This window comes from Mobula hypostoma, chromosome 14 (assembly GCF_963921235.1).
Source record: "Mobula hypostoma chromosome 14, sMobHyp1.1, whole genome shotgun sequence".
NCBI lineage: Eukaryota > Metazoa > Chordata > Chondrichthyes > Myliobatiformes > Myliobatidae > Mobula > Mobula hypostoma.
Genome location: NC_086110.1, coordinates 62,575,616 through 62,595,005, shown reverse-complemented (window position 1 = coordinate 62,595,005; position 19,390 = coordinate 62,575,616). Strand labels below are relative to the sequence as shown.

General features: G+C 39.9%; 1 protein-coding gene across 6 annotated transcripts in view; it reads right to left on the bottom strand.

Moving 5' to 3' along the window:
* The window catches only part of wwox (WW domain containing oxidoreductase), a 1,184,285-nt gene that overhangs the window by 729,938 nt on the left and 434,957 nt on the right, over positions 1–19,390 (bottom strand). For all 6 annotated transcript variants that reach the window (XM_063067209.1, XM_063067210.1, XM_063067215.1 and 3 more), the window contains exon 8: positions 5,243–5,507. In XM_063067209.1, coding sequence (XP_062923279.1) covers positions 5,243–5,507 — 265 coding nt within the window. The remainder of the gene's footprint in view (positions 1–5,242; positions 5,508–19,390) is intronic.

Below are 19,390 nucleotides of genomic sequence, written 5' to 3'. Positions count from 1 at the left end.
ACCTAAGGATGTACTGGGGGCAGCCCGCAAGTGTCACCACACATTCTGGCACCAACATAGCATGTCCACAGTGCCCAGCAGAACAACACAGAACACAACAAAAACAGCAAATCAAGCTCTTTCCTTCCCTCTTACCAACACACATGGACAGTCCACCAATTCCAGAACAGGCCTTACTTATTAAAGCCATCCACGTGGAATAAAAAATAAACACCACCTGCTACATTAAGGCTTCATGAGCTTGGGATACAAAGAAAATGTTTTTTAAAAAGCAAAACAACAAGATCCAAAGGTAAAGGGCATTTTTTTTCAAAAATGAAATTAGAAAAATGCTTACTGCAGGAATGGTCAGAAATATGAGACTTGTGTAATTAAGAAGAATATATTTTGTGAAGGCTGTGCGATATGGGCATTGCAAGCAAGACCAATATTTATAGTTTATATCTAACCGTCCCTGTGAAGATAGAGTTGAATCTCCCGGAAAAGTTGATTTCTCTGAGGGCACTTCTACATTACTGATATGTTGAGTGTTTTAGAATTTGGAACTCACGGCGATGAACAGTTCCAAGTCAGGACAGTGGAATGCTAAGAGGCACTCTTTGTTAATCCAGATTTAATATCAAAAAGTACCACTGCCTTTAGAAATACATGAACAAAATAATATCTATTAAGATATTTTATCAATATTACTCAAACAATACTGCATACAAAGTCATATATCTAGGATGTCTACATAATTCATAGGCAGGCTTGTGAAACCGTTAGTGGTTATGAATGGTTTTTGGATCACATCCCATGTAGTGTTATAGAATTTGAAAATTGTATTTTAGTGTTCAGCATTTTTTTATGGACACCAAAGTAATTTACTTTAATAAAGTGTTGAATTGCAATATTCCCAAAGTGACTGTACAGAAGATGCTACATAAACAGCTACACGATATTAGTCTCCACTCCCCATACACATTGACCTATTGTTCGCAATATTAGCCAGCAAACGCTTAACACAATGTTATGATATTGCTCTGTCCAATTTTAATAGAAGTGTTAATATGTTTTGTGCTAATTAATCTTACAAAATGGCCCAAAAGTAATCCCTGCATTAATGCATATGGCATTTATATCCATGTTGATGTTGCTCTTCTAATTACTGAAACTTTGCATCATCTTATTCTATCAATTTATTATCTATTTCAAACGCTCATTTCCCTTTCCCTGGGCCTTCCTAATAATTTGTTAAGCAGCATTCATAACAAAAAAAAAGTTTTGGTGAATTCTTCAGTTTGCATTTTTAGCAGTAAAAATGTGAACACACTCAGGGAAAAGTACTAAACAAGATCTATTAACAAACATAATAAACTGCCTTAATATTTAATATTAGCTTTCATTATCCATACTTTCGAGATACATATTCACCAACAACTTCAAGAATAAACAGTTTCTTCGAGTAAGCTTTGACTTTTTTTTTGGTTTTGTAACTACCTTTTAAATAATAACACCCCATGTATTCAGCAATTCTCTCAAAATATACAGCCAGACTTGATCTATTAAATAGATATTTTTCAATGCTACTTAGATAAGAAATACAGTAGCATACGATATTTTCCAGTTCTTCATCTAGCATCTCTTTGTCATAACTCTTATCCTATGAGGTGAATTGCTAATACCGTGGCGTGAATTTTCTTGGACTTTTGCTCACTCTTTACTCTATAACTTTGGCAGGGGCATCATTTACATGCATGAGCAGAGCTTCCTTTATAGGCAGTGCACCGAAAGAAGTACAGAGGTAATTCACCACCCATCTCATCCCTACAGGTTTTCTTCCTCTTATTCTCCAGGTCCTAAGAGTTCAGCTGCATGTCTGTGTCAGGTGATACAAAATAGTCACAAAGGACAACAGCCAACTGTTATCAATCCCACATCCCACAGTGCTTCTAAAGTTTCCCACAGCTTTGTCCAACTTTATGTACGTACTGCCATCTTGAGCTTATCTGTTCTGGATTTGTTAATGAATTTTTGGAACCTTTTTCTGAATAGCCCCCCTGTCTTTCAGTTTATTCCTCGTCTCCTTTTTACATTTGCCTCTGGAATATCATGTTCTTAATTTCTTCTCAGGATAAAAGCATCACTCTATATATATTCTATTCTGAGCTGTCCTCAAAAATAAACCCACATCTTGAAGTCATTTGGTGAAGGTACTCCCACAGTGCCATCATATTCAAATATCCAACAAACACACAAGCTGGGGCCTATGGAGACTATTCCTCAACGTTAATGTTTCAATGTCAGTGATTGGCTTTACTGTTTAGTAGTGATTGGCAGAATAGAAAGGTTATCAAGTTTTAACACCATCTAATTTTTAATCTGTCCACAAATAACTATGAAAATTATTTCTGGGCGTTGTTGCATATAATCTAGAAATACATTTAAAATAGAAGTCATGTTATAAAAATCTGCCAATAAAAATGAAAAAAATGACAAAACAATAAACTGATGCATTTATGAGATACACTTTTTGGATTCAGAGGTGAAGCCTTTATTTCCAGATTCTGAACAGTACACTTCTCCAGTTAAAAATCAATGATTATTCTCATAGCATCCGCTACTTGCAAAGTCAGAAGAGATCTTGTTTTATTTCAGATAAATTATATGGTCTATACAGCTGAACAAACATCACAAATTTTATAGTTACTGAAAATCCATGAAAGAAGTGTTTTTTCTCCCCTTAGCAAACATAATTAAATTCAGGAAAAGTAGTTAAATTATACAATGCTTACTTTAACTGGAAAGTGCAAATAAATGAAGTAAAATGTTGAGGTAACTTTACTCGAGCCTTATTTCCTCCATTGTAAAATAATGAGAAGACATTGCTGAGTAAAATTTCCCAATCTATAAAAAAAAGTCTACATATAAGGGTTGGGAATGCAAAATGGAAAGTTGAACACAAGTACCAGGAATAATAAGATACCCAGATACTGGCTATAATGGAGATCAGCCAACGAAAGCAATGAAGTTCCTGCTTTGATTCAAGTTCAGGCAAGCAATAGGCTGGAAAGCAAAATCACCTGATTTGAATGAAGTGGAAAGGAAAGTGCCCACAACATAGGAACAGATTGGTGCATAAACTTGATATAATTTATAACTCTGAAACACAACTTGGGTTGCATCCCGTCTATTAGCAGAAGAAAGCACATCTGTTAAAATGCCAGCACAATGGACAGCCATGCACTAGAACTGGGAAGGTAACCCAATATTCTCAGAACTTTCTGCAAGCTCGGGGCATTTTGATCCATCACTTTGAGAAGGGGGGGAAAAAGAAAACATTTTGGTTGCTTAAAACATCTGCTAAGCTCTAGCCGCTCAAAGACACACTAGTCTCCTACTCATAAGCTGCCAACAAAAATATTTGTCTGAATGAAGGATTGTGCAAATCACAGGATAATGGTAATCTACTTGACAAGCCTACAAATTTCAAATATCATCACGGAGAGACCAGTTCAAACATGATCCATCTTTCACTTAGTATAATTAGCATACATTTCTAAAATACTTCTTAAAATAAATTTTCATTTGTTTAGATCATCTAACCTTATCCAAAATATTCAGAATTTCCAACAACTGAATATATAAAATGTTTTTCTCTTCCTCCTTACTACAATACATGTAAACTATAACAATTATCATTATCGCTACACATAAAAAGAGCTAAAAACAATGGCAAATAAGAATATTCATCAAGTGAAATGCATAGCTTTTTATCTGTAGAATATTTTTCCATAAAAATGTCTGTTGATTCTAAATTTAAAACACAATTTTTTAATTTCATGAATAGGCAAAAACTGTGGAAGACAAAAATGGTCTGCATTTACTCACTTCAGCAGAAGACGATGATACTTTCACCCAAAAAAAGCACTAAAGGTTATTAATGGAATCACAAGTTACTTGACCAATAATCAAGACTAACTAAAGAATAGAGATCAAGGGCATCGAAATCTTAATGCCATGCTTGGGTGGCATTATCAACCCTGGCCTTCCATCCAGTAGCCACTTTATGGCCTCCCAACAATTGCATGGGTTTCCTCTTGGTCCTCTTGTTTCTTCCTCCATACAAATATATGTGGATTTGGAGCTTAGCAGGCCTCTGCAAATTGGCCTTTTATGCAGGTGGGTGGTGGAACCAAGGAAAAGTTGATGGGAAAGTGAGGAAATTAATACTGGGTTTGGGCAGAGTTATTATAATTGGGTGTGTTAGTACAACTAGATGGTTAGTGCAGACTGAGTGAGATGAAGGAATATTGTCATATGCTATAATTGAAATTAAGTCACTGTAATGACTAAATATTACTTCTTTGTGTGGAACCTACCCTTGACCCACACAATTACTGTAAGGTCTATTGGAAAAACGTTTTGGAAAAGAACCAATTCCTCAACTAACAGCTCATCATTAGTCATGTGTATATGGCACAAAGAATATAGGCTACCATCAACCAACAACAGAGTCATCAGCAACCTCATCAAATCCAGCCTCACACATGACTCCAGAAATGAAAACCAGATAGCGTGCCACATCATTAACCATTGCTTCACAAATAAGTTTGTTGGCAAATTGCAAGTAACCAAACATTCAAAATCATAGACCAGGACATATCATGTTGCATATCTAACCCCTATATGATCTAACTGGTTTATATCGCAAATCTCGCAGGTATCAAATGGTACAATTCAACAATGTCATGTAGGTACTTCCTATAGCTCTAGAGCAGCAGTCATAGCAATCTCACCTGTATTAATGCCACACATTTTATGGAACATGGAGTATTTTTGTGCAATTACATTTTCGGGCCTTATTAACATCAATAGAACTAAATGCATGCAGAATTATTTAATTTCATATAAGGCGTTGTAACATCATTTTTCCATAAAGCACAACTCATTTTTAATGAATACAGTGCAGTCTTGCCTACTTCTGGATAAGTTGTGGTGATAGGTATGACAGTGGCTTCTCCAGTTAGGCCCATCTGTGTGAAGAATTTGATTACTTTCACAAATACATTTCTGCTGATTTAATCAAAATGAAGGAAAAAAAAACCTGCTACACACAAATTCAAGTACTCCACCCTGCAAAGCACTGAGTTTAATTTGGATTACCAAAGATGTAATATGTACAGCTGGGTTTTCACTTTGAGTAAGCATCTTCAATCAAACACAATCCAACATTAGAAAGTGCAGTGAGCTGGTTACTTACCATTGACTTAGTAAAAGGACGGGCCAAGGCAAACAGTAGGGTATACAGCCACCAGCTGCGATGCAGTGAGGAGTACATCATGTTTCCCGGATGCAAAGCATTGGACGTTACTCCATGAGGTGACAAGCGGCGGTTCAGCTCATTTGAGAAATAAAGATTACAGAGCTTCGAGCGGTTGTAGGCAAGCATGGCCCAATAATCTTTTTTAACAGGAGAAAGCAGACTAAAATCCAGCTTCCCTGAAGAATCCTTTATATCAGTGAACCTGAAACACATTCGAGAAAATTGTAATTTTTCAATGTGAACAAACGTGCCCAGAAATATCAATTGTTTATCCTGTTAGGGAGGAAAACTAAGCAGCTATTGTCAACCACTGCTGAAATTGAAATCACAACTACAGTCTGAAACAATGTGGGTTAAAAATTTCTCGTTAAGCACAAAACACTTGCTACAGTCTGGGCCATCTGCTGTACTTTATTCCTGACATTCGGCTCCAGATCCTCTGAAGTCCAGGTTTGACTACAAATGTAACCACATTTCACCTAATCCAGATATCAGACTGGGCTCCCCAATCTTTGGGTGGATACATCCATCCTCAAACATATATATTTAGAAATCAATTATAGAAATACACACACATGTATCTTTATAACAGGTTGCTGGGATTTTCAGAATCCTTATAGCAAAATAAGTTCATTCAGCCCTTCAAGCACAGCACCTTGAAGATTTTGGATTAGGGTGTAGAATTTTTACTTTCCTTGTACGTTTCCTACTGTTTAACTTCCCAATGCTTGCTTGTATTTTTACACATCACATATATACATGTAATTGATCAGTGAGTTTTCCAGTAATTGTAGTATGGCTGCTTCAGTATTTTTCTAGATTCGTTTTTCTGTAGCAGACGTTACATCACTTAAATCTGGCTATTCTACAGATTAATTCTTATTACTGGACTGCTTTTTTTTATTGATGACAACCACAAATTCTCAGCACTTCTTCCTTATTCTTGTAAAACTTAATAAACAGGCCAAAAGCAACTAGTTTTATGCCTCATTCTTGACTTTCAAAGAATCTCTGAATCTCAAAATCACCATAATCCAACAAAGAACAATCCAGTCAGTCCCATTTTTCTCCACTCTTTCCCTGTATCCTGTACTTTCTAAACCTTCAAATACTTAACTGGAATCCCTTTTTTAAAGCCACAATGGAATCTGCAACCATCACAGTCTATGTATCCCATATAATAATAACATTGCCTAAAAATGCTCTCTCTCACATTAATTGGAGATATTTACTTCTTTCTCTCTATCTAAACCCACTATAGTCCAGTTGGATCTAATCTCACCAATACAAATTTAGATTTGGCTGGGTATATTTCTATTAGCTCATCACAGTCAAGTTCAGACCACCTTCTCCATTACAAGCTCAGTTTTGGAAGCATTTTTGTGCATTTTTTTAATCAAGGTGAGCAATGAAAGAGGCAAAGGCAATGCTAAGAGACCTTTATTCATAATTATTCCTGTTCAGGAAATGTAATTGACTAATTATAGCAACATTGTTTAATATACAAATAATTATAAAGTGTTTATGTTTATTTGATGCTGATTTAAAGTATATATCAAACTAATTCAGTAAGATCCTTAAAAGTGCAGTCAGAAGAGCACCTGCTTCCCCATCATAGAGACAAGAGATTCTGGAGATGCTGGAAATCTTGAGCAACACACATAAAATGCTGAAGGCATCATTGATGGAGGGGATTAACAGTCGACATTATGGGCTTAAGACCCTTCAGGACTGGAAAGGATAAGGGAAGAAGCTAGAGTAGGAAGGCAGGAAAAGGTGAAAGAGTACAAGCTGGCAGACCAGGTGAGAGAGAAATGAAGAAGCTGGGAAGTGATAGATAGAAGAAGCAAACGGCTGAAGAAACAGAAACCTAATAGGACAGGAAGAGTGGACCATGAAATAAAGGGAAGGAGAATTGTGTTCAGTTCTGGTCACCTCATTATAGGAAGGATGTGGAAGCTATGGAGAGGGTGCAGAGGAGATTTACCAGGATGTTGCCTGGATTGGAAAACAAGTCTTATGAGGCAAGGTTAGCAGAGCTGGGACTTTTCTCTTTGAAGCGCAGAAGGATGAGAGAGGATGTGTTAGAGGTCTACAAGATTATGAGAGGCATAGATAGGGTGGATAGCCAGTCCCTGTTTCCCAAGGCATGAATAGCAAACACCAGAGGGCATATGTACAAAGTTAAGGGAGGGAAGTTTAGTAGAGACATGAGGGGTAAGTTTTTTACACATAGGGTTGTGGGTGCCTGGAACGACTTGCCAGGGATGGTGGTGGAGGCTAAAACATTAGGGGTATTTAAGAGCCTCTTGAACAGGCACATGGATGAAAGAAAAATAAAGGGTTACAGGGTAGCGTGGGTTTAGTACGTTTTTTTTAAGGAATATATGGGTCAGCACAACATTGAAGGCCAAAGGGTAGTATTCTAGTGTCTAGTGTCTAGAGGTGGGGAACCAAAGGGAGGTGAGGAGAAGAGAAGGGAAGAGTGGGTAAGCAGAATGGGGAATAGAAAAAGAGAAAAGGGCAGAGGGTGGAGTAATTATTAGAAATTGGAACAATCAATGTTTATGCTATCAGGTTGGAGGCTACCCAGATGGAGTACGAGGTGTTACTTCTCCAACCTGAGTTTGACCTCATCATGGCAGTAGAGGATGCCATGGATTGTCGTGTGTGAATGAGAATGGAAAGTTGAATTGAAATGGATGGCCAAGGGAAAATCCTCCCTTTTGCAACCGACAAGGTAAAGGTGCTCCACAAGTGCCTCCCCCCCACCCCCCCGGGTCTGTAGTGGGTCCTACTAATGTAGAGGAGGCTGCACCATGAGCACTGAGATACAATGAGTTTGACCCTGACAAACTCTCATGTGAAGTTTCTATTTCCACATTATTGGATATTGGTAGGAAAATAATTCTTATTAATTTATGACTCTGCTGTTAATAATTCTTTTTAATTTATCACTCTGCTCGGATACAAGTGGTAACATATTCTAACTGTCCTCTATTATAAAATCATTATGGGAGTAGGCTATTTAAATGGGTTGGTACAGGCTAGATAGGCCACAGGACCTGCTTTTGTGCTGTACTTTTCTATGACTCTATATATGCTGCAACTATCATCACAATGTGGGCACGTGGCCAAGTGGTTAAGGCATTGGACTAGCGACCTGAAGGTCGTGAGTTCGAGTCCCAGCCAAGGCAACGTGTTGTGTCCTTGAGCAAGGCACTTAATCACACATTGCTCTGCGACGACACTGGTACCAAGCTGTATGGGTCCTAATGCCCTTCCCTTGGACAACATTGGTGTCGTGGAGAGGACTTTCGTGGACTTGCAGCATGGGCAACTGCTGGTCTTCCATACAACCTTGCCCAGGCTTGCGCCCTGGAGAGTGAAGACTTTCCAGGCACAGATCCATGGTCTCGCAAGACTAACGGACGCCTTTACTATCATCACAATTCAGCCACACCACCCAGCAATACCCTGATTTAATCTAACCCTAATCATGGGACAATTTATAATAACCATTTAACCTACCAACTGGTACGGTTTTGGACTGTGGGAGGAAACCGGAGAACTCAGAGGAAACTCACATGGTCATGGGGTGAACCTACAGATTCCTCACAGGCTGCAGCGGGAAATGAATCTGGGTTGCCTGTACTGTAAAGCCTTGTGCTCACTACTACACCAGCGGTCCCCAACCACCGAGCCGCGGACTGGTACTGGGCCACAAAGCATGTGCTACCGGGCCGCGAGGAAATGATGTGATTTGGCGATATGAAACAATATGAGTCAGCTGCACCTATCCTCATTCGCTGTCACATCCACTGCTGAACTTGAACACACACGAGGTCATTACGCACGCAAGGTCACTACCCATGCAAGGTCATCAGTCATCATTAACCTACAACTACTCAATGAGTAAAAAACAAACGTCGCTTGAGAGTTTCTTTGGAAGAGATGGTAGGGGACATAAAAGGTCTAACGATGATGATAACGCAGAGATGGCTGAGACAGAGACTGCAAAAAAAAAAAGAAAGCTTCCTTCAACAGAAAATACGAGTCGTACATAAAATATGGCTTTATTGCGACCGGTGACTCACACGCTCCAAGCCTCCTGTGTGTGATATGTGGAGACGAGCTGTCTAATGAGGCAATGAAGCCCTCAAAACTGCTTCGACACCTTGAGTCCAAGCACCCTGCACTTAAAGACAAACCCGTTGAGTTTTTTGAGCGGAAAAAGTATGAGCAAGCGGGACAGAAGCAAGTGCTGAGAGCCACCACCTCCACAAACGCTGCCGCTCTGAGAGCGTCGTACTTAGTGGCTAGCCGTATTGCTAAGGCTAAGAAGCCTTTCACTGTTGGTGAAGAACTGATTCTGCCTGCTGCCAAGGACATGTGCCGTGAACTGTTGGGAGAAGCTGCAGCTAGCAAGATGGCACAGGTTTCTCTTTCAGCTACCACAGTTTCAAGGAGAATCGATGACATAGCGGAGGACATCGAAGCACAGCTATTGGAACAGCTTAATGAGTCACCATGGTATGTTATCCAGGTCGACGAGTCTACCGATGTCGACAACAAGGCAATACTGCTGGGCTTTTTTATGTTAGTAACTATACTAACCGCTTCGACATCTATTGTAGTTCCTGCTCCTAAGAAATGTCTGTAAACCTGTTTCCAGAAGTCAGAAGTAAACAATTTTATTGGAGGTGTATTAACATAAAAATTTATGGGCGCCATAACAGTGTAGAGGTTAGCGCAACACTTTAATCGCTCAGGACATCGATATTTGGAGTTCAATTCTGGCATCATCTGTAAGGAGTCTGTACATCTTCCCCATAGAATGCATGGATTTTCCCCAAGTGTTCCAATTTCCAATCAGAGTTCTAAAACATACTGGGTAGGTTAATCAATCATTATAAATTGTTCCGTGATTAGGTTAGGGTTAAAATCAGTGGTGTCAGAGATAACTGGAGCGGTGTGGTTCGAAGGCCCAGAAAAGTCTACTCCGTGCTGTATCGCTAAAATAAATAAATAAATAAAAATTTATTTCTTACAATTACAATGCCATAGAATCAGAATAATGCACATCCAATGGCTTTAATGTATCAATGGGTGTTGCATTGTTTGATAAAGTATCTTACAAGAGTAAATAGGAGACATTTGCCTTGTCATTTTCAAAAAGTATTCTCTTAAACTGGCTTCCCGCTATGATCCAGCACCTATGTTCTGAAGAACTACATATCTGTTTGATTACTGCAGGGAGGTTACATGTAAATAATTACATTCACTGAGAAGAGAGCAATTAACATTAGGAATGCTCAGATTTTTGAATGCGCTCACAAGACGATGAAAGGTCATTTAGAATTTGCAATAGTGAAATCTCAGGTCAGAAAAGCATGGATGAGAATTGCTACAGTGGACTTGAGGAGATTTGCAAGCAATGTTTCAAGTGATAGGTGGACTTCAGTGATGGAGTGGATATGTAGCTAGACTCATCTTGGCATTATATACATTACCGGGACTGTGAAAGATCTGGTTTTGCTCAGTCTGTTGACAAGTGCATAGAACAGTACAGCACCGGAACAGGTCTGTCAGCCCACAATCTCTATGCCAACTTAATCTTATACCACTTGTCTGCACATGGTCTAAATGTCTCCATTCCCCACCTGCTCAGATGCTGTCCAGTGTCTCTTAAACATTGCCATCATATCTGCCTCTACCACTTTTACTAGCAGTGCATTCCGGGCACAACCACTCTTCAAGCTTACGCTCTTTCCCCTCTTTCCCCAAACTTCTTATTCTGGCTTCTCCTCCCTTCCCTTCCAGTCCTGGTGAAGAGACTCAGCCTAAAACGACGACTCGTTATTCCTCGCCATTGATGCTGCCTGACCTGCCTAAGTTTCTCCAGCATCTTGTGTGATACTTACCTCCTTAATCTCTTGTAAATGTTCTCTTCTCACCATGAAGCTCTGTCCTCAATATCTGACATTTCCAGAATGGGAAAACAAGACTCTATCTACCCTATCTTACTTTATGTTTTATTAGGTTACCCTTAGATTCCAATGCTCCACAGAAAACAGTCCCAACTTTGCCTAACCTAATACTCTCTAATCCAGGCAACACCCTGGAGAACCACTCCTAAAAGAAAATTCTAAGTAAATTTATTATCAAAGTACATATATGTCACCATATACAAACCTGAGATCCATTTTCTTGCAGGCATACTCAATAAATGCATAATAGAATAAAAACCATAATAAACATATGCCCACAGAACATCACTGTGGTTCAATGGCACCATCTCGGTGCTCTGCACCCTTAATTGTAAACGGTACTCCAAATGCACCATGACCAAAGTTTTATAGAGCTGTAACATAACTTCCTGACTTTTATATTCATTACGACGACTGAAGAAGGCAATATATCATATGCCTACTTTACCACCCTACCTCTCTGTGTTATCAGTTTGCAGGAGCTATGGACTTACACCCCAAGATCCCTCTGTACATCAATGTATATCAATATTCATAAGGGTCCTGGCATCATCTGTATATTTCCCTCTTGCATTTAACTTCCCAGAGTGCAGCATCTCACACTCGTTTGGATTAATCTCCATCTGCCATTTCTCTGCCCACATTTCTGATGGGTCTATATGTTGCTAAGGTATTTGACAAACTAGCTCACAATCCATATCTCTGCCAATTTATATGTCACCTGCATAGTTACTAATCAGCTAGGCTACATTTTCATCCAAATCATTTCTAGATCACAAATAACAGAGGTCCCAGCACTGATTCTTGTGGAATACAACAGGTCAGACCTCCAGCCAGAATAATACCTCTCCAAACACACCCTCTGTCTTCAATAGCCAAAGCGATTTTGAATCCCATCTACCAAGTCTCCATGGCTCCCCTGTGCCTTTAACTTCTAGATCAGCCTACCATGAGGAGCCTTCATCAATCATCTTCATCACCTCCTCAAAAACCTCAAACAAGTTTATAATGCACGCCTACCCCTGGACAATTCCATGTGACTTTTCCTAACAAGGCTATGGTTTTTGTGCACTACAATGGACATTTTTCAAATTCCAATTTCTTTCCCAAAAAATTATGTATAATGTATGTGGAATTTATGCTTTTCCTGTGAATGCTACTTATCTGACGCTATATACCTCTGATGCTGATGGAAGTAAGTTTTTCTTGCACCTGTGCAAGCATGAACTTGTGTACCTGACAATAAACTTGACTTTGACTTTTCCCAGATGTAAGTAAGTCCCCTCCCTAAGAATTTCTCCATCAACCTACAGTTTCCTAGTTTGTTTCCAGTGATCTTCTTATACAGGGGAACAATACTGGCTCTTCTCCAGTCTGATGGGATCTCGCCTGTGGCCAGAGAGGGTAATTCATCTGAGCCCCAGTAATTCACCTCACTTGTCTCTCTGAATAACCCATGTTAAATTCCATCAGATGTTGTGGACATCAACCTTCATGTTTTTAAAGAGCTCCTCCTCCATATCACTTTACATTTTTTTAACCTACACACGTTTGGGAAGAATCAACTAAATCCTTATTCAACTTGGCAGTAGTGGAGCATGGAATAAGCAGTGCGTTTCAGCTTAAATACGGTCTTCAGTCTTCCAATGGTCACAAGTCAGTCAGGACCAAGTTTCTTCCAGGAGCTTATAAATCAAGGTCTAAGGTTAACCTCAATAATAGAGAAGTCTTGCGTAAAGGGAATTGAAAATTTATGAAGCTACAGAGCCTTACTAATTACAGTAATTTTAAAAAAGGCTGCACACATTTAATTTGATCAGGAGTAATTGCTACTTTTATTCATTATCAAAAGAAATTTGTGTGCAATTTTGTCTTAACCTCACAAAATATAGTCACGAAGTCTGAAATTTATGATGTGAGGAGTGTTTAGCAAAACACTTCTCAGGACTCAAGGGAAGAGCCATAAAATAAGATTTTTATTAAATGCACAGATGCTATTTTGATTTAAAATGAGCTATAAACAAAGTACTGAATTTCGAAATGTAATGCAAGTTCTATGCAGGCCGCTGCTCAGGAAAACTTTGTGATTGATCACCAAAACCATGTATGGATATGGATTTAAAATACAGACTAAAAGAATATTGTGCAAAAATCAAGCAGCTAGGGAAACTCAGTCAGTTAGCAGATCAATGTGACTTTCTGAATTTACAGGCGTAGTCACGGCATGAGACGACACAGGCGATTTCTATCCCTGAGTAACCTGCCTCCAGCTCCTCCAACTGAAAGAATTCATTCCAGCAGGGTACTAGCTGCCAACATTACCACTGGTAATCCACAGCAGTTTCTGTGCACATTCTTCTTGCCATTGCCAAGAAGCCGATTATGGAAGTCCACTGCTCTCCATAAAAAAGCAAACCAAGTTTGTAAATCACTAAACTGATTCTACAACCTATGGACTCACTTTCAAGGACCCTATAACTCATGTTCTCAATATCATTTAATACTTATTTATTCTTTTTCTCTGTATTTTCAATTTGTCTTCTTTTGCATCTTGGTTGCTTGTCCATCTTTTGATTGTGTGTAGCTTTGCCCACAAGAAAATGAATCTCAGGGGAGTAAATGATGACATACATATTTTGATAATAAATTTATTTTGAACTTTGAAATCCCCCTCATCATGCCGGTGTTGAGATAGCAACAGTGCAGTAGCAAGAACAGATGTAAAGACAAGAGTTTGCCCCACCTCCCTGCAATCCACAGAAGGATTTGGATCGAGAGCCTTGACTTGGGGATGGGATGGAAAGCATAACCTCAGGATAGTTAATTCGTGAATTAATACTGAGGTGAAAAAAATTTTCAGATGATGGTTGAGATAGATGATTTGAAATTTTCCATGCAGGGAGTATAGCTGCTTAGATATGTAGATGGAGCTTAGAGCACAAAGAAAAGCCAAGACTATGGGAATAGGATGTGAAGGTAGAATTGGTGTTAGTTAAATAACTACGTTAATAAATGTGGAAAGGGGTGTAAGGAGCCATATGGTCTGCTACAGCTGTAATAGTTAACCGCTAAGATTAAGCATTTGAATTTTCTAAAACTATACAATTCCCACTGAAGATGGTTTAAAATTAATGCTTGTAAAATACATTTTTGTTGTGCAGATAAAGAGAATTTGCTTCCTTCAGTTACATTCCTGTAAACAGAAATATGAGACTTAACTTATTCAGTTACATTCCACAGCTGTAATGTCAAACAAGTGATAACTTCACAAGTATATAAAAGCACTTTCTAATAAACACCAGTACCTGTCAAGAGGAGGGGAGGAGAGAGGGAATTTTAAAATATAACTGCTTACAAACCAGAAATTAATGTGGCAGGATTTGATGTTACTACATCTATAAAAAGGACTGTGACATACGAGGTACCAAACAATTTTTTTTTGATGGAGCATGAAACAAAGAAACTACATGGTGATGTTTAATTGTCTCTGACATAATCGTTAAATGCCAGATGTTTAATTTTTTTTTACCAAGTATTATACATCTCACTGATTGAACAGAGGTATAATTTAGTCAATTTAGAAAAATGTAGCTGCTACTTGTTTAGAAAAATGCTCATAAACACCAATGCATTATTCTAGGAAGAGATTTTTTTGAAAATTGTAATGGGAAATGTTTGTGTTGGTAGTGACACATGCTTTCACGCATGCTGGTGAGAAATGATTTTATTTTACCATTTTTTCTTTATATGCAATTACATGCAAATAAGGTTGCTTTTTAATTTTCATTGCTGACAGATCATCCATCAAGTCCAGTTAATGGGTGATTAAAACTGTAATACTGACAACCAAAACTTAGCAAATGTGATACAGTATATCACCGATATAAAGATGCTTACACCTATTAACAGTTTAAGATAAGTACCAATATCTTCTCCAGAAGAAATAATGAAAAAAAATCTGGGAATATGCCCACAATTCCAGATTTGATCTCATAGCTGTCTGTGTTTGCATAAAGAAAAAAATAAAACACTTTGAAGGGAAAACCTTGCCTTTAAAATATGTAACAAACACAAGATGCTGGAGAAACTCAGCTTGTCAGGCAGCATCCATGGGAATGAACAGTCAACTTTTTGGGCCGAGACCCTTCTTCAGGAAGAAAAGAAGGGAGAAAATGCCAGAATAAAAGGGAGGGAGAGGGAGAGAGGGAAAGAGGGATAGTTAGAAGGTGATTGGTGAAGCCAGCTGGGTGGGAAAGGTAAAGGGGTAGAAATGAATTAATCTGACAGGAGAGGAGAGCGGACCATTGGAGAAAATGAAGGAGGGGCACCAGAGGAGGGGATAGGGAAGTGAGAAGAGGTAAGAGGCCAGAGGGAGGAACAAAGAGGGGAAGGAGAGAGAATCTTTTTTTTTACTGGAAAGAGAAGTCAACATTCATGCCATGAGTTTGCAGGCAACTCAGATGGAATATAAGGTGTTGCTCCTCCACCCTGAGGGTGGCCTCATCATGGCACAAAAGGAGGCCATGGACAACCATTTCGGAATGGGAATGGGAATCGGATTTAAGATGTTGTATCACTGGGAAGTTCCACTTTTGTTGGATGGACTGGAGGTACTTGATGATGCGCGCCCCCCCCCCCCCAAATTTATGACAGGTCTTACCAATGTAGTGGAGGCCACATCAGGAGCACCAGATAAAATAGATGACTCCAGCAGATGTGCAGGTGAAGTGATGCCTCACTGTTTGGGGCCTTGAATGGAGGTGAGGGAGGAGGTGAATGAACAGGTGTACCACTTTGGAAGCTTGCAGGGATAAGTGCTGGGAGAAAGATCAGTGGGGAGGGTCAAATGGAAAGTGAATGACAGAGGGAGCAATTCCTGTGGAAAGCAGAAATGGGTGCGAGGTAAAGATGTGTTTAGTGGTAGGATTCCTTTGCAGATGCTGGAAGCTGTGGAGAAATATGTGCTGGATGTGGAGGCTTCTTCTTCTCACCTGCCTTATCACCACCCCCAGTGCCCATACTTCACAACACACACAGAATACTGGAGGAACTCAGCAGGTCAGGCATCATCTTGGAAAAGAGTGAACAGTTCTACGTTTTGGGCTGAGACTCTTCTTCATGATTTTATGCCCCTCCTCCTTCTTTTTTCCTATGGTCTGCTTTCCTCTCCAATCAATTCCTTCACCTTCAGCTCTTTATCTTTACCACCCACCTGGCTTCACCTATCACCTTCCAGTTTTTCCTCTTCTCCTCCCCCCAGCTTTTTGTTGTCATCTTCACCCTTTCTTTCCAGTCCTGAAGAAAGTGTTGGCATTTCCATGGAAGCTGCCTGGCCTGCTAAGTTCCTCTAACATTTTGTGTTGCTTTCGATTTCCAGCATCTGCACAATTTCTTATGTTTAAAACATGCATTCTGTTCTTAACAAAAGAGTCTTCATAATTCCACACAGTCCAGAGGATCGTTATCCCAAACATGTGAGACTAAGGGCTAGTCAGTTAGGTGACTGGAACATCAAACAGTTGATGGTAGTCATAGTCAGAGTCATACTTTATTGATCCAGGGGAAATTGGTTTTCGTTACAGTTGCACCATAAATAATTAAATAGTAATAAAATCATAAATAGTTAAATAGTAATATGTAAATTATGCCAGGAAATAAGTCCAGGACCAGCCTATTGGCTCAGGGTGTCTGACCCTCCAAGGGAAGATGTTGTAAAGTTTGATGGCCACAGGCGGGAATGACTTCCTATGACGCTCAGTGTTGCATCTCGGTGGAATGAGTCTCTGGCTGAATGTACTCCTGTGCCCAACCAGTACATTATGTAGTGGATGGGAGACATTGTCCAAAATGGCATGCAACTTGGACAGCGTCCTCTTTTCAGACACCACCGTCAGAGAGTCCAGTTCCATCCCCACAACATCACTGGCCTTACGAATGAGTTTGTTGATTCTGTTGGTGTCTGCTACCCTCAGCCTGCAGCCCCAGCACACAACAGCAAACATGATCGCACTGGCCATCACAGACTCGTAGAACATCCTCAGCTTCGTCCGGCAGATGTTAAAGGACCTCAGTCTCCTCAGGAAATAGAGACGGCTCTGACCCTTCTTGTAGACAGCCTCAGTGTTCTTTGACCAGTCCAGTTTATTGTCAATTCGTATCCCCAGGTATTTGTAATCCTCCACCATGTCCACACTGACCCTCTGGATGGAAACAGGGGCCACTGGTACCTTAGCTCTCCTCAGGTCTACCACCAGCTCCTTAGTCTTTTTCACATTAAACTGCAGATAATTCGGCTCACACCATGTGACAAAGTTTCACCTTATATTACAAGCTTCCCAAAATCTGTGAGGGAATAAAAAACACATTTGTGGTATAGACACAAACAACCAAAGAGGATTGGACAGCGATGCAGACACAGTAAAAGCGTTCCCACGCATGTCTGGAGTGCAGCTTGAAAAAGCAGCCAGTTTTCAGCAGAAGTCTTTGATTGGACAGATGAGGTAGAAGCACTCCTGCGCAGGTCCAGAGTGGAGCTTGAAAAACCCAGTCTCCAGAAAAGAGAGAGACCGTCCAGCGCAGCAGTCATCGTTGGAGTGGACTGAGTCGGAGTGGACTGAGTCAGAGTGGTAAGGCTTCGGCAAGAACAGGCAGAGATGAGGTAAGTAGGTAAGTTTATATCATTTGTTTTTTTTTACTTAACTTTTGCAGGAATAGAGGGTATATCTGCAGGGCCAGTGTTCTGTTCTGGGAGTCAGATGTGGGATTCCCTAGGGACTTCCAGCCTTCCCAATGGCCTCATCTACACCAGCTGCATTGAGACACAGCTCCTTAGAGACTGTGCTCAGGAACTGGAGCTGCAGCTCAATGACCTCCAGCTGGTTTGGGGTGAGGGGGTGATAGACAGGAGCTACAGGAGGTAGTCACCCCAAGGCTAAAGGAGACAGATAAATGGGTGACTGTCAAGAGACAGAAGGGAAAACATCAGATAGTGGAGAGCTGTTAACATTACTGAAGCTACCTTTGTTTTTTCCAAAAAGTCCAGATTTATTTAGTTAGTTGGATTTAAAGTTCCCAATTGTCAATGTGGGATTTAAATTCATGTTTCTGAATCAATGACCTAGAACTCTGGCTGCTAGTCTGGTAAATTAACCATACAATATACTCTACGTAATTATTTTTCCCCACTTTGGGGCAAATGAGTGATAATATGGCAGAATGACTAGTGGGAATTTCATGTCATCACAACCATTTGGGTCAGTCAGGGTCAGAAACCGGTACGTTCACTGAAGATTTTAGGAACCAATTCCATTCATAAGTTCTTCCATTCAATGGCAAGTAGTTGCATGCCCTAGGATTTGAAGAAAATTCCAGCTTGGTTGGTAATTAACCAATTTCCCCCGGGATCAATAAAGTATGACTATGACTATGACTAATGGAAAATAACACTTGCACCTTGGAAGGTATTACTACTAGTTAATCCATTTTGTCAACACTCAACTTTCTGGTCAGCAGCATAAATACCATGGCTGCGAAGAATAGGTCAGAAGTATCTGTGGTGATTAACTGAAAAATAAAGATTAGTTTTATTTGTCACATGTACATCGAAATATCAAAATATACAGTGAAATATGCCATTTGTGTCAATGACCAATACAATTCAGGGATTGTGTTGGGGCAGCCCCAAATATTGCCACACTTCTGGCGCCAAACATAGCATGCCCACAACTCATTAACCCTAACCGTACATCTTTGGAATGTGGGAGGAGAAGAACACTCAAAGGAAACCGACATGGTCACAGGGGGAACGTACAAACTCTTTAGACAGTAAAGGGAATCAAGAATCGAGCCCCTATCGGTGATTGGTGGTGCTGTAAAGCTACTGTACTAATGGCTACGCTATAGTGCAGGCTTCCTCTGACTTCCCAAAGCTTTACCACTATGTCTTGAGACAGAATACTTTCCACTTACCCGATTGAATGCAGTACCAGAAACAGTCAAGCATCTCAAAATGATCCACTCTAGATGGCTGATTTGACTAGGCTGCCACTCACCATGATACACATTCATTCCCTCCACCACCTCACAACTCCGGAAC